The following is a 13,743-nucleotide window of genomic DNA, read 5'->3' as shown; positions in this document are numbered from 1 at the left end:
GGAACAACTCTGCAGGAGGAAGTGTCAGGAATTGGGATCAGCACTGAGCTATTAGAGATTTTGAGAATGACATTATGAAGAAGATGTCTTCAATCCAATTCCAGATACCTTTTATGACTCTTATGACAATCACCAGCAAAATGAGACTTGCCAAAGGATATCAGAAGTAAATAGTAGCTAGCAGATGTGATATTAGCACTCTCTTAACAAACACTAACTCTATGACATGCTTCCCAGCATTGTAACAGTTCTCCAGCCTAGTTTGTTATTTGCTGCAGAAAGTCAGTGTCAGAGTAAATAAGTGCAATTACATACTTCTAGGACTCCATAAGTATTAGAAGCCTCAGAAAAAACCTTGGGTGGTCACAAGCTATATGTTAGATTTTTAATATGAATTCATAGAAAACACTATTCATGTAGTTGAAGAGCTAATATTACAGTGCTGTTAAAAGCTTTTACTACTGAAGTCAAACTTGGTGCTGAACTGGAATTAGTAATTTTTGTTTGTGCTGGAAGATCCTACTGAACATCCCAATGTTTGTTAGGTAGATGTCCTCAACTAACAGACGAAGAAGAGCAAAGAACAGTGTCTGAACCAGACACCTGTACACACATTGGTGGGTACAGTCTATCCCTAGATGCTGTCCTGTTAAACAGCTCTAAGTAGAAATGAAAAGAGGTTTTTCAGTCTCTGTTTGGGTCCAAAAATCAAGTTGATGTCAGCAAACATCTAGCTGAGGATGCAAGAGTTTTATCACTATCTCATTTCACTAATTTATTCATCTTCCTGTGAGATACTAGCTCTAACTAGCCAACATAATTTTCCCTTATGCAAATCCTCTCTCTCACCCCCTACCCTTCTATCCCTCTTCTTGAGAAGAAACAGGAGGAAGGATTATGTATAAATCTGTCCTGTCTTGTAATCAGTGATGGCCTTGGTAGCTATAGATCAAGGTACTTGTGATTTAGATGTTTTGGAAAGTGCTGGATTTTGAGATGCAACGCAATACAGTCTATATTTCCTTCACACAGTTTAATCTGGAAGCAGTTGATACACCATCTATCAGCTGGGCTTCTGAAGTGTTCCGGTGTTCCTTGCCACTACGTCTGAATGGCTGCCACCAGAGTAGACTAGAACAGTGAAAATTTAACACTTTTGGTTTTTTGCAGGGGAAATGCATCACTGGAAACAACACCCTTAGGTGCACTATCCTTTCAAGGACATTTTGATATCAAATAATCACAGAGTTATAATCTAGGTATTTTGTTCAGTTGTGTAATGCAAAAGATCATATTTGAACTGGGTACAGGTATCAGGATGAACAAGTTCAGAAGGAGAGGCAGATGCCACTGCTCTAAAACCTGACCAGCAGAAAGGTGAGGTGCATTTCTGAGTGCTAGTTAACACACACATGCGCATGTCCCATACAGTTCGGTTCAAATAAACAAAACAAAAAAAGCATCTGATAATCACTCCTCTCCCCCAGTTTTCAACAGATCAGACCTCTACCAATACCCAGAGTCATGCCACCTCAAGATATTTTGATTTAGTTATGCCTTTTTGCCACGAGTGAGTGTGTTTTACTCCATTCTGAGAACATTCAAACTATAACTACAGTTACACTTGCAGAAACATTGCAAGTTTAGATAAATGAGATTGTAAATATTTCCAGAACTGTCATTTGAGAATGAGACGAGATGATGTCTAGGTTACTTCAGTTCTTAGGGAGATTTTCATTATAAAACTTTGTGACATTTAATATACCACTGCTCTCTGATAAAAGAAAGTTGTTTCTCCCTCCCAAAAACTAGATGAAAACGTAAACCTGTACAAAAGACACCAAAGGCTTATACCAAAAAAACAAAAGCCACAATCCATTCTCCCAGTAAAACATGAAATGTTAAGAATGGTTAAGACACATCATCCTTATTCCTGCCACGGGGCAGAGGAAGAAGATGGAGGCTGTTATTGAGACACCGCCATGAAAAAGACTGGAAAGAATTCTCATTTATAACAGTTTGATCTCCTCTAACTGGTGTCTGAAATTATTCAGTCTCTGAGGACACACAATAATGCATTTGCTATTCCTGGAACGGTATCACCATATCCTGCAAAAGAATTTCCTGTAACATCAGCTTAAAATGTGCATCAAAACTGGCTCTCAAAGGGTCTGAATGAAAACAAAGATGCCAGGACTAGTAGCTGAAGAAATATTTGAAAAAGCAGATAAATAAATCCTGAACAGGAAAAGAATTAGACTTTCTTTTAATGAAGGGAGAAAATAAAAGAACAATTAGATACATGTGGGCATGATCACAAATAATACAAAGGTACTGTACTAAACTAGCATCTTAAAATGGTATAATTCAAAACTGATAAACATATTCTCTTTTAGAAATACTGTATACTTACGGTTTGAGATTTCTTCTTTTTCTTTTTTATGGCCCTGAAAAAACCTTGCTTTTCTTTCTCCTTGAGCTGTTCTGAGTGACTGTTAAGGTTTTCAGGACTCTTCCTAAACATGAAATAAGGTATTATAAGAGAGATTTTATTTTGATATTATGTAAATTCTGTGTAATAACGAGCTCTTATGCCAAAGAATGCAAATTATTGATTAAAGCAAAGAGGTTCTTAATGTTTTAGCATTCGTTGGTTTAAGGGTTACTTCGCAAATACCAGATAAATAGTCTTATTAAATGGGATAGGAGGAACACAGTGTTACGGTAAAATGTTTAGTTCAAACCAGTGAATAGTTATTTAGGGAAAAGGAAAGCATGCATGTCTTTTTTTTTTTTTTTTAAGCCAGAGTTTAATATTCAAACCAAAATATCACACACAAGGTCTTTTAGAAAAATGAAAATCATATGTGAGAGAACATACAAATGGTGATGAGATATAAAAGCACAGGTCCAGTTTATCCATTGCTTGCTGGAGAGCCAAGAGTTGCAAAGTTCACCAGAGAGCCCCAATTTCAATCGAACTTCCTGACCTTTGCTGACATGGTTCCAAATTTATCACCGGGGAAGCTGGGCATCTACTGCTGTCCATGTCAACTTAAAAACTTCAGTTAGTTTGGTATGCGTGGGCGAGACAGTGCTGGCAAAAGAAGATCACCCGAAAGTGGAACAGGTGACTTGTCTGAAGATTGAATTTCCACCTTTTAACTCGTCTACACAGCTGAATTAACTACAGCTGATAAACAGGAAGTTACTTTAAGTATACACAGTAAACTATGTACGTAAAGTACCGATACGGGGTAAAAAGATGCTTTACGTAGGACATTGGTGAGACATAACTGAATGCAGTTCTAGTGCCCTTTAAAAGAGTTTGAAATTTGGAAATGGTGCAGGAAAGTGTCACAGCAATAATTTCAGAGATAGAAAGAATGTCCTACGTTGAAAAAGTCAGAGATTTCAATCTCTTCAGTATGCTAAAAAGCACAGCCAAACCAGCTCCAACATTTAGTTTCCTTGATTGCGGCGCACAAGTACTCATCCAGGAAGAAATTACAGAGTACTAGAAGGATCTTTAAAGTAAAGGGCAAAGCCATAACAAGAACAAGTAGGTGGACGATGAAGCCAGAGAAGTCATATTAGAAATAAGGCACTGATTTTAACAACGAGAATCATTAACCGCCAAAACAAACTCCTCAGTGAAAGAAGTAATTTCCCATCTTTGACATTCCAAATCAGGACCACGTGCTCTTCTGGGAGATACATGTTAGTCAGGTACGCTACTGGGCCTCGACCCCAGAGAACGGATGACTTTTAATGGCAACTAACATACAGAAAATCATACTGGGTGATTTAATAGCCCTTTTTCAGTCTTAAGTTGTATGAAAACGAAAATGAAATTATTCCATTGTCTTGACAAAAAACCTAAAGGAAAGCCACAGTTCTAAGGGCTCTGGATGACAAACAGGCGCAGCTTTTCTTGGAGTAACTGTAATGTAGCAACATTTAGCTGTCTGCTATAGTTATCTTTGGCTTCTAATTCTGGCTTATAAATGCTATGCTATCAGCTGGTGATTCAGCTGCTACTACATGCCAAGCTGACATTTTTTTCCAAGCAAATGTGAAACCCGTAATTGGGGTAGGAACCACTGGAGTCATCCTGCTTTGATGGGTATTCTTTACTCTGATAGGTGGTTTTATCAATTCCTCAGCTGCTACACAAAACCACCTCAAGCTTGAAACGTTACCTGGTTCTAAATAGAAATGCATGCAGTAATAAAGTGCAATTGTTAAATAAGAGAAAGGGCTTAGAAGAAAGGTTTACAGGCAGACAGGATGGCAGAAATTTTCCTAATTTAGATTTTTGGAACTGCCATCTAGATCCAGGAAATACATTCAGGTGCACAACAACATAGATTTCATGTGAAAATAACAACGCTTAATAATAATATTTTAAATACATTGGATTGCTAAGGATTCCTGTTACTGTCATGTTGCTGTATTTGGTACCACTACATAACAGCAGTAAGGCAGTCTTGTATGAGTCAAAGCACCAAGAAGAAAGCCTGAGAGTAAAGACTACTAACAGCTTTACAGATTCAGTGAACTCATGAGACTGATGTAACACAGACCAAACTATTTGGTCTCTTTGGAAGAAAGCATGCACCCCAAGTATCCTGCTTGTACTCTGGAAGTCATACGAATGGAGCTGAGAATCTTCCAAGCTTTTCCCCAAAGGAGCTACTGTGCCTCCACATCTGCAAACATACCCTAAACCACAACCCCAGCACAGATTACCAACCCAGTAACTATGTTGCCTGCTGAGGAACCAGTGTCAGATCATAAGGAAATCCCCATACGGTTACTCTATATTGTCCTTTAAAGTTTTTCAATGTCTGGCTGTAGCTTTTCTGTTCTGAAGCCTATTCGAAAACGGAGATGCTGTATTTTTAAAGGTGAACTTAATCTTCAGAAGAAAGTTTGTGACAACTTTTGCCAGACTTTTAGAGAAAGATTCGCTAATATGTAAATTCTTTACTTTGGTCCAATGAACCTGGATGAGAAAACTGCTCCCTACAGCAGATGAGCAGAGAGGAGAAAAGTGAAATTCTGCACCATCATTTCCTCTTTATGACTATAGTGACCAGACAGAGGAGAAAAATAAGGGGCTGAGAAGTCTGCTCATTTTCAATTGCTGCTTACCCAAAAGCCAGTGGTTTTACACCGACTGGTTTATGTCATTAAATCCTATGACTCATATTTCAGTAGTTGTCTGAAAAAGCATTGACCTTGAAAAGCAACTGCTTCAAAACACATGCTCATTATGTGAAGAGAGTGAACATATATAGCATTATAGCAGGAAGCTTCAGCACCAGGATTTTGTACTGAGTAAAAATAGAGCAGAACATTTTGATCGATGACATGAAACACTGGGATATTTTAGGCATCCCAAAAGATGATTTTCAGACAATGGACAGTACAGGAAAAAATTAGGATTATCAGAAAAAATCTGTATGGTATAGTCACTCAATACCAAACTCTCACTACATAACTGGAAGTATCTTGGTATTTTGCATAATGCTTCAGCTCTTGAAAGCAAACAGTTACACCAGAATCTGTTATGCAGTGTCTCTCTTACTAGCAAGTAAGGCTAGCCATAGAGAAGAACCCCCACTCAGAGAGCTCGCCCTCAAGCAGAAACCAAAGGCAAAACGTGCTGTTCTTTTTTTTATCTTTGTGTGCCTTTTGCATGCTTAGGACATGTAACGTAGATCACATCGATTTTTCTGGTCCGAGACATTGGGAAAAGGCATAGATATAAACAGAAATTCTGTGATTATCATAGCTTTTATTGCCCCTGGGCAGGAAAGGTATCCAACTTCATGCAGGAACAACGAGGTGCAGCAGCAAACATGCATGGGGCAAGCAAGCTGATGTGCTTTAATATTAACTAAAAAGAATAAATATGAAGCACGCTGCATTCATGCTGCCATAGATTCATATTGCAGACAGCTCTTTTTGGGAGGCAATTCCTCATGCTTGTTTCAGTTATTCTTCAGCAACCCTAATCTCAGCAGGCAGCCTGGCTTGTAAATCCTTTTTAACTGCCAGTATCCTACTCCCTTTACTGAACCACCAACAATTAGACAAGGAAGGATTTTGGTCTAATGGAGGAGTTACTGAAATGGCTGAAGCTTTCTTCGGGAGATAAATGAACAAACACTAATTCTCCAAGCTGGCTTTTGGTTTTGCTTAAAGCAAAACCCTTGGCAGTTGTAGTTACCATAAATGAAGGCAAGAAAATGTCAGAAACCAGTGAAGCACCTCAAATAGATGGTTTACTTAAGGTAAGAATCTCAAATGCACAAGCTGAAGCCCATAGTAAAAGTTCTTGGTCTACAAGCCTGGCATTGAATGCTTAAAAATCAGAGATCAAATCTGAACTTTGCTTGGAGCTGCAAATGTTTGTGTTTTTTTTGTTCATGTGGTTTATTAACAGGAATAAACCCCAGATCTACTATCTTACATACAGAATGGCACCCAGAAGCCACTAGATCACCTGAGGTTAGGGCATCAGTAAAATAGTACACGTACATATGTTTTACACTCCCGCCCCAGTATCGTTCAACAATAGTAACCATAAAAATGTGGAAGTGGTTGGTTTTGTAAACTCATAAAGCATATACTTCAGTAGGCTTGTTTTTTGGACAGAATATTGACGACTACAAATTCTGGAAAGCTTCCTTGCAAATAACATTAGTCTGCATCATCTAATTTTTAGTACAGAACAAAACCACAGATGACTGGGGAAGGGTCAGGGAAGAGGCACCAGTTACTAGAAAAGACTGGCAGGGAGGCTTACGTTGCCAAGCAAACATATTGGATGACAATGCATATGCAAGAGTGTTGTGCAGGAAATGTCAGAGGGAAAGTTATACCATTAGGAAGGTGAACGTGTTCAAGCTATGCAGAACAGATTCCTAAAGCCTCAACCAGTGTAACATAGGTGATTTTTAAAATTGCATGTTACAAATTTGTGATTTCCTGATATTTTCTACAAATTCAAGAATTCTGTAAATTAACTGGGAAGCATTTACAATGCAGCAACAGTTGTACTGCAGACAGCCGAAGAAGCTTTAAACTAGCTTGCTCAGATATTGGTAACCTAGTTTCAGGAACATTGTGACTACATTGTTACACTGATACAGCGATATTATAGCCAGTCATGTAATGTTTCCAAAATACTGTGTTATTCTGGTGTCATGAAAATTAGTCGTAGATAGATAATTGTAAGCCTTTGACACTCCTAAGAGCAGGATGTTCTCTTTTTTCTTTTTTGTTATTTTATTGAATGACAGTTTGTGTGTGTTTATATATATATATTATATACATATAAAAATTAAAAATTATATATATTTCCCCTTTTTATTATTTTTTCAGGAAAGTATGACACATGCTAGAGAAGATATGACAAGCTGTTTGTCATAGAATGACTACATTTAAATGGACATAAAAGGTCTAAGTAACAAAGCTTTCCAGAAGCCCCCGGATATCTTGTAAGCCATCAGTGCAAACACTTCCAACATGATGTGAGATAAAGCACTGCATGGAGGAGTTTATTCCAGAGAGAACCATAACGATGGTGAAGATAACTCAGGCCAACATTTTGGCACACTGGCAGAACACGGTTAAGCATCTTGCCTATACCTTCTGATTTTGCCCAGCTCAAGACAAAGCTCGCACAAGTGAAAGAGAATAAAACCCATCTACTCTGGTATCAAAAATGAAAAATTGAGCGAGTTCAAGGGCATTTATAGGAAATTAAACTCTGGCAAAGATTTTCTAGAAGGATGAAAACTGCATTTTTTTCAAATCAAGTTGTCTAAAGTTCAGACATGATCTAATCATTTAAGAGTAAAACCTGATGACAAAAGTCGAGTTTATAATATCTTTATTTTTAAAGAGGCAGGACAGCGGGGACAGAGTGGAGAAATGCACACAAAGACAAGGGAACATCTGTGACAATTCAGTCTAGCAAACATTCACAAAATTTTTGACAGAAGAAAGGCAACACAGAGCAATAGTATGAGAGAAGCAGTATTTTACAGTAGTGGCAAGTCCAGGTGGAATACATGTCACTCATAATTCAAGATGAATTGTCACATACCAGTTATGTATGTCAGTCAAACATCAAATATTTACTTCATCATAAAATTGATGTAAGCAGAATCACATTCCATTAGAGCTTTCAACATTTTCATAAGCATTTACACAACTTCTATACAGAAAATTAAGTAGAGGAACATCGACTCTATGTCACTCAGGAATCTGATTAAGCTGCATTTATGGCACAGAACAATTTTGCAACAACATTAGACCAGTTGCCAGGACAACTTGCACAGAGTTAACATGTAGAGCTGGGCAGGAAACATTTCAGGAAAATAGGGAGTAGGAAAAGCGAAGAGAAAGAGAAACACATGCCAAAATAGCAGTAACTTGGTGTTGCAGGCACTGCCATTCCTCCCATTTCACAAGAAGAAATGCTTATTCTTCTGTGGGTTCTTCTCTCAAAGGAGCTGTTCCACTTTGTGAAAATATTTGAGTACATTAATTGGAGCAAGGACTTAAATCTAACTGCCTTGAAGTTAACGAAGGGCTTTATTCACTAGGCCATATTCAGCATCTCTGTGGTCCTTTCACTATTTCAACAAGATGAAACAGCTTCAAGAGAATACATTGAAGGAAACGGAGAATGTGCTCCAGAATAACCTCTAACTTCTGGTTCAGGGCGTTCACTTGTTAGATCTAAGATCTTGGTTCAAGCCTCTGGTTTAAATAATGAAGAACAAAGGCCCTGCACTCGAGTTCCTCACATTCCAAAAAATAATGCTGACCCCAGAATATTTGCTATTTTGAGTGTATCTCCGGTTTTGACTGGGAATTCCATCCTGGAGCTGAAGAATCCTCCCAACAAAAAGTTAGTGGATATTAGTCTGTCCCTTTGAAAAGTTTTGGTTTTGATAATTTGGCATTGTAAGCAAAACAATACTTAGTAAAAAAATTCCCAACCAGCTCTAATAACATATGCTATTATTTCAGTTCAGAGCTAAAATAACATTACATGTTTCTCTGCAGTGACCACATAATAAAAGGTAATATATTGCCAAATGATATATAAAGCAAAACAAGATTCCAGTTAGCTTATGTTATATGCAAGATAGAAAGATTCAGACATGAAGGACAACAAAATATGTAAAAGGATTCAACAGTAGGAATAAATACCTTTAGCCACACAAGTCACAACATAAGTACCACCTTTTTACATAAATGACCGGTTTCCTCAGCTAACTTCCACAAAATGGATGTAGGTGGAGCTACTGAAGGACAGGAAGCAGACTCTAGTGAATCAGAGCAGGCGACAAGCGTTCTGGAGTAAACATCTTCTATTACTGACACGGGTATATAACCTGAACACAAGCTGAAATACCAGTTGTTTCCCTTCCCCACTCCCTCCACCCTCTTTCTTTTTTAAGCAGGTAATCCACAGGTTGTTCACATGAAAACACATTAGGTCAACAAACTACTGAAGCAGTTCTTTAGATAGCATGACTTTATCGCACTTTCAGAGAGCAGTGTTTCAGACAGTAGTACAAAGCATAGTCGAACCATGCGAATGCATACAGTCCATTCCTCCCACCAATCCTCTGAAGCTCCATTTGCTTTTTTTTTTTTTCAGTGTGCTTTATTGTGATTGAACAGAGAAGATTAAGGGTATTTTAGAGCTGAACAGCTCTCAGAGCAACAAAATTAAGGTATTTCCCTTTAAGTCCTGCAAAGCTATGCATATGCCATCATTCTATTAGCATAATCATAGCTAATTGTTCTATGTTATATAATGGAGCCATGTGATGCTTTTAATCTTTTAAAATCAATATACACCATTAAGATGTTGCTTAGTCCATTTTCCCATAGAACGTACTCATTTCCTTCTGTAGGGCGTAAGCAAAAAGAGCAGCAGTCCCCACTGCAGGGTGAATATCATATTCTTCATTAATACAGTCCTATTTTATATATGGAAACATGCATTTTGATATTTTTTCCATTTGTCTGACAATTCATGCTTCTGGAATCCACAGATGAAGCTACAGCCTTGCTATCCATACTCTATGCAATACAAGCACTTAGTATTATCTTTAACCGAAGATTAATAGTGGAAAAATATCAGGAAAGACTGAAGAAAAGTATATAATCTTTAATGCATTCAGTGTGATGGTGTAATGAAATATTTTTTGTTGCTCAAAAGGGGACAGCAAACATGCAATGCTACACCAGTATAGTCAGAGTAAGCAACTAAGCATGTATAGACAACTGCAAATTTTGAAAAAAATGTGGGGTTTTCTTTTCCCCTCCTGTTAAAAATCCCTTTTTTTTTCCTGCCATTCTCTACACATCTGTGTAAGTAACAACTCACCAGGTGTCAAAGGTGGTTTGTCTCTTTGAGTGGTTTCCCACCGTGCTGCTGTCTGCTGGTAACACAGAGGCTCTGTTTGACACATTGTTTTCTATGTAGGTACTCTCTGGACGCGGAGATGGAACTGAACAGAGAAACAGCAAACAATGTACACTGAGCTCTGCCAAAAATCACATCTTTCACTTGTCTGCTTCCACTCTACCTCTTTTACAGAAACATGAGTGTGAGGACACAGTTGTACTTTATGTATGACTGAAAAAATGCATACTACTTTACAGTTTGGAAAGCTGTTGTTCTGTGATACTTGCAAGGTTATATTAGTTGTAAAATGAGACCATCATCAGAACTTGGGTAAGTGGTTACTAGATTTGAGAACATTTCCATCTGTAGGGAGCCAGAAGTGCAATCAAAATTTTAGAACAGTTAACAGAATAAAAGGTTGGAATACTGTTATTAAAGGCACAAAATACTACAGTTTACACTGTCTTCACTTAGACCTTAAAAAAAAATAGTACCCATCCTGAGAAAAAACTGAAAATATCAAAATCAGATATTATATATTTTTCAAACCGACATACTATGCTTTTTAATATAGGTTATACATACCTAGAACATACATTTGTTAGAATTATGAATATCACCAGAAATACCTGTACTGGATTAAAAATTGATTGGACACTAGTTGCAGCATTACTGCAGCATCGCCCTATACTATTTATCATATCGAATCTAAGGCTTTGTTTAAGCTGTAGTACAAAAAATACAAAAGTGCATTCTAATTTTTAAATTTAAATATAGTATCATTTTTCCTATGCAATATTTAAGTCTGCGAACTAAAATATATGTTTTTTCATAGATATAATTAAAGAGGAAGAAACCTCCCATTGATGATAAGGAACTGAATGCAACCCCAGACCTACAGTTTCCTTAGCACATGACTTATGGAAAGTCATTCTTCCTTGGCACTTCTGTTTCACTATGTATAAAAAAGAAGGATAATCCATGTCCAGCTTTAGGACTGTTTTAAGGATTAATAAAAGCAGTCAGGATTGAGGATTCTTAAGGATTTTCTGTTGCATGTGCTACAAAACCTTACACTCAAAAGCACTGCTCAAAACAGTACAAGCTTTAATGTTGTTCACAGGTTTTAATATTGCAATGGGACACTTGCAAGGATTGGCAGATTTTAACATGTCTAAATCAGGTCATCAGCCAACTGACCAACCTGCAGAGGATCAGAGGGAGATTATGTGACTCTACTTAAGGTTATTAGGTGACTCATAATCGAATTTTAGCTGATTGGGACTTCTTAAGGTTCAGGGGACCCCCAACAAGCCTCCTAACGCTTGCAGGACAGCAATCAGCTTCTTATCATCCTTGTCTTTTTCAAAAGGATTAGCCAGGTTTAGCCATGAGGCAGCTGCTCAGAAATCACCACCTTTTGTGTACCGTAATAGAACAATATCTGTGTGTATGCACACACATACATATATACATACATATATATGCACATACACCATCCTGTGTTATTATTTATGCTGAACTGGGATTATGTAAGTGCACTTTTACTTGTAGGAAACCCTGGTCTTTAGTAAGTCTGAACAAAAGAAATGAATATAGGTTTTGAGCAATGGAAAACTAGCATTGCAGTTCCATGCACCACAGTATCTGAAATAGATAAGTAAGTATGTCAATGTGTTACAATTACAAAGGTTTTTAGCTATAATGCTAATAAGAACTTAAAATAGGAATTAAAAAACATTAACAAACTGTTCACTCTGGTAATATTAATTTATTTCATTAAACTGCCCCTGATAAATTATTTTCTGCTTTACAAGGTACTGCACTGGATATACTTTTCAAAGTGAGTTATCATTTGCAAATAGATAATATGATACTATAGATAATATGATATATGATAGTATAGATAATATCATACTAATACAGTTACTGCATAAAACCTAGCAGGTCAACCCAGTCTCTGGAAGTGGTGTAACAATTCTTTCGCCAATAAACTTTTTTCGTTGTTCATCTTAGTTCTCTGTATCCATTTCCACTACTTCATTTATATTCCATGTTAAAATTCTGGTTTAATTTTGAAAGATCCACCATAAAATTACCTCTGTAAAAGCTGCCAACTCTTCTTGGAACAGGGTCATTATACAGAATTCTATTTTCCTTAGTAGATGCTCCATCTTCTGTGTGTGGATCATGATATGCTCCACCCTAAACAAAAGAACAATTAACTATTTAAAATGAAAGACTATAAACTGATTTGCAGTTTTTAACCAAAATATATAAGCAAGAAACCCCGAGCTTAACCACACACAATTTTCCTTTCATGTTATTAATAACTGCCAATATCAAATGACAGACTACGTAGTCAATAATTCTTTGGTTTTGCTGTTTGCTCGCTTTTTCCAAAATGGCATTAACAAAATTTTGCCTCTCATTTGTAATTCTAAAGACTTGAGCATGATTCAGACCCTCAGATTTTTGCCATGAATGAAATGCAGTTGTAACATCTCTACAGGAATCTTTTACTGGAGGCCTTGTTAAATTAATTTATGATGGAATCTGGTCACTCTGCTACTGGCAAATTCTAAAAAGCAAACAGGAGATGCATACAGTTTGTGATAACTGCAACACCAAAGCACTGTCACTTGCCAGCTGTTATATGGTAGTACCTAGAGGTACCAACAGTCCCAAAATCCATTGTATGCAAAATAAGAGGTAGTCCCTGAACTAAGAAATCTATGAACTAAATAGTTAAGTCAGGCAGGATAGCAAAAAGAATATCATTACCACTAATTTACTGTTTTCCTGAATACAGTACTTCCTAGAAGGTACTTCAAGGAAAAGCTTAAGTATGCCCTTAGAAACATCTATATGCATGTAATTTGCCACCAAATATGACCGAACTCCACTCTTAAGTGAGCCAGATGCTGAAATTTTTCCCACAGTATGGACTGAGCAGATGAAATGCAATACTCTCTACAAGACCCCACAAGAACTTATACTGAAACCCCTGTGTGAATTTAAATCTAGAATGTCCAAGAAGGACAAAGGTTAAAAAACCAAAGCCACAAAAAACCCAACCAGAATTAAAAATTGGGATTTGAATTCACTCTATGAATGATTTGCAAAACCTATTTTGCCTTTAATTAATGAAGATCTGGCCTCACTGTCACAGATGAAACAACCCTTGAAAATGTGCTGAGACAAGAAATGGAGCTAAAACAATGCTTTAAATCACAGTTTGATTCTTCTAAGATTTACAAGAGGCTGAAGCATTTGATTAAATTACCACTTGTGTA

General features: G+C 37.1%; 1 protein-coding gene across 5 annotated transcripts in view; it reads right to left on the bottom strand.

Annotated features, from left to right (window-relative positions):
- CDKL5 (cyclin dependent kinase like 5) overlaps nt 1-13,743 on the bottom strand; it is a 142,207-nt gene that overhangs the window by 11,000 nt on the left and 117,464 nt on the right. For all 5 annotated transcript variants that reach the window (XR_012661097.1, XM_075096438.1, XM_075096456.1 and 2 more), the window contains exons 13-15: nt 12,547-12,652; nt 10,427-10,550; nt 2,414-2,516 (exon numbers count right to left, since the gene is read on the bottom strand). Coding sequence is in view for 4 of the 5 variants with exons in the window: in XM_075096438.1 (XP_074952539.1) it covers nt 2,414-2,516; nt 10,427-10,550; nt 12,547-12,652 (333 nt within the window). In the remaining variant the exon portion in view is untranslated. The remainder of the gene's footprint in view (nt 1-2,413; nt 2,517-10,426; nt 10,551-12,546; nt 12,653-13,743) is intronic.

Source organism: Phalacrocorax aristotelis, chromosome 1 (genome assembly GCF_949628215.1).
Source record: "Phalacrocorax aristotelis chromosome 1, bGulAri2.1, whole genome shotgun sequence".
Lineage (NCBI taxonomy): Eukaryota > Metazoa > Chordata > Aves > Suliformes > Phalacrocoracidae > Phalacrocorax > Phalacrocorax aristotelis.
The sequence above is the reverse complement of the archived record's forward strand: the minus strand, read 5'-3'. Positions and strand labels throughout refer to the sequence as shown.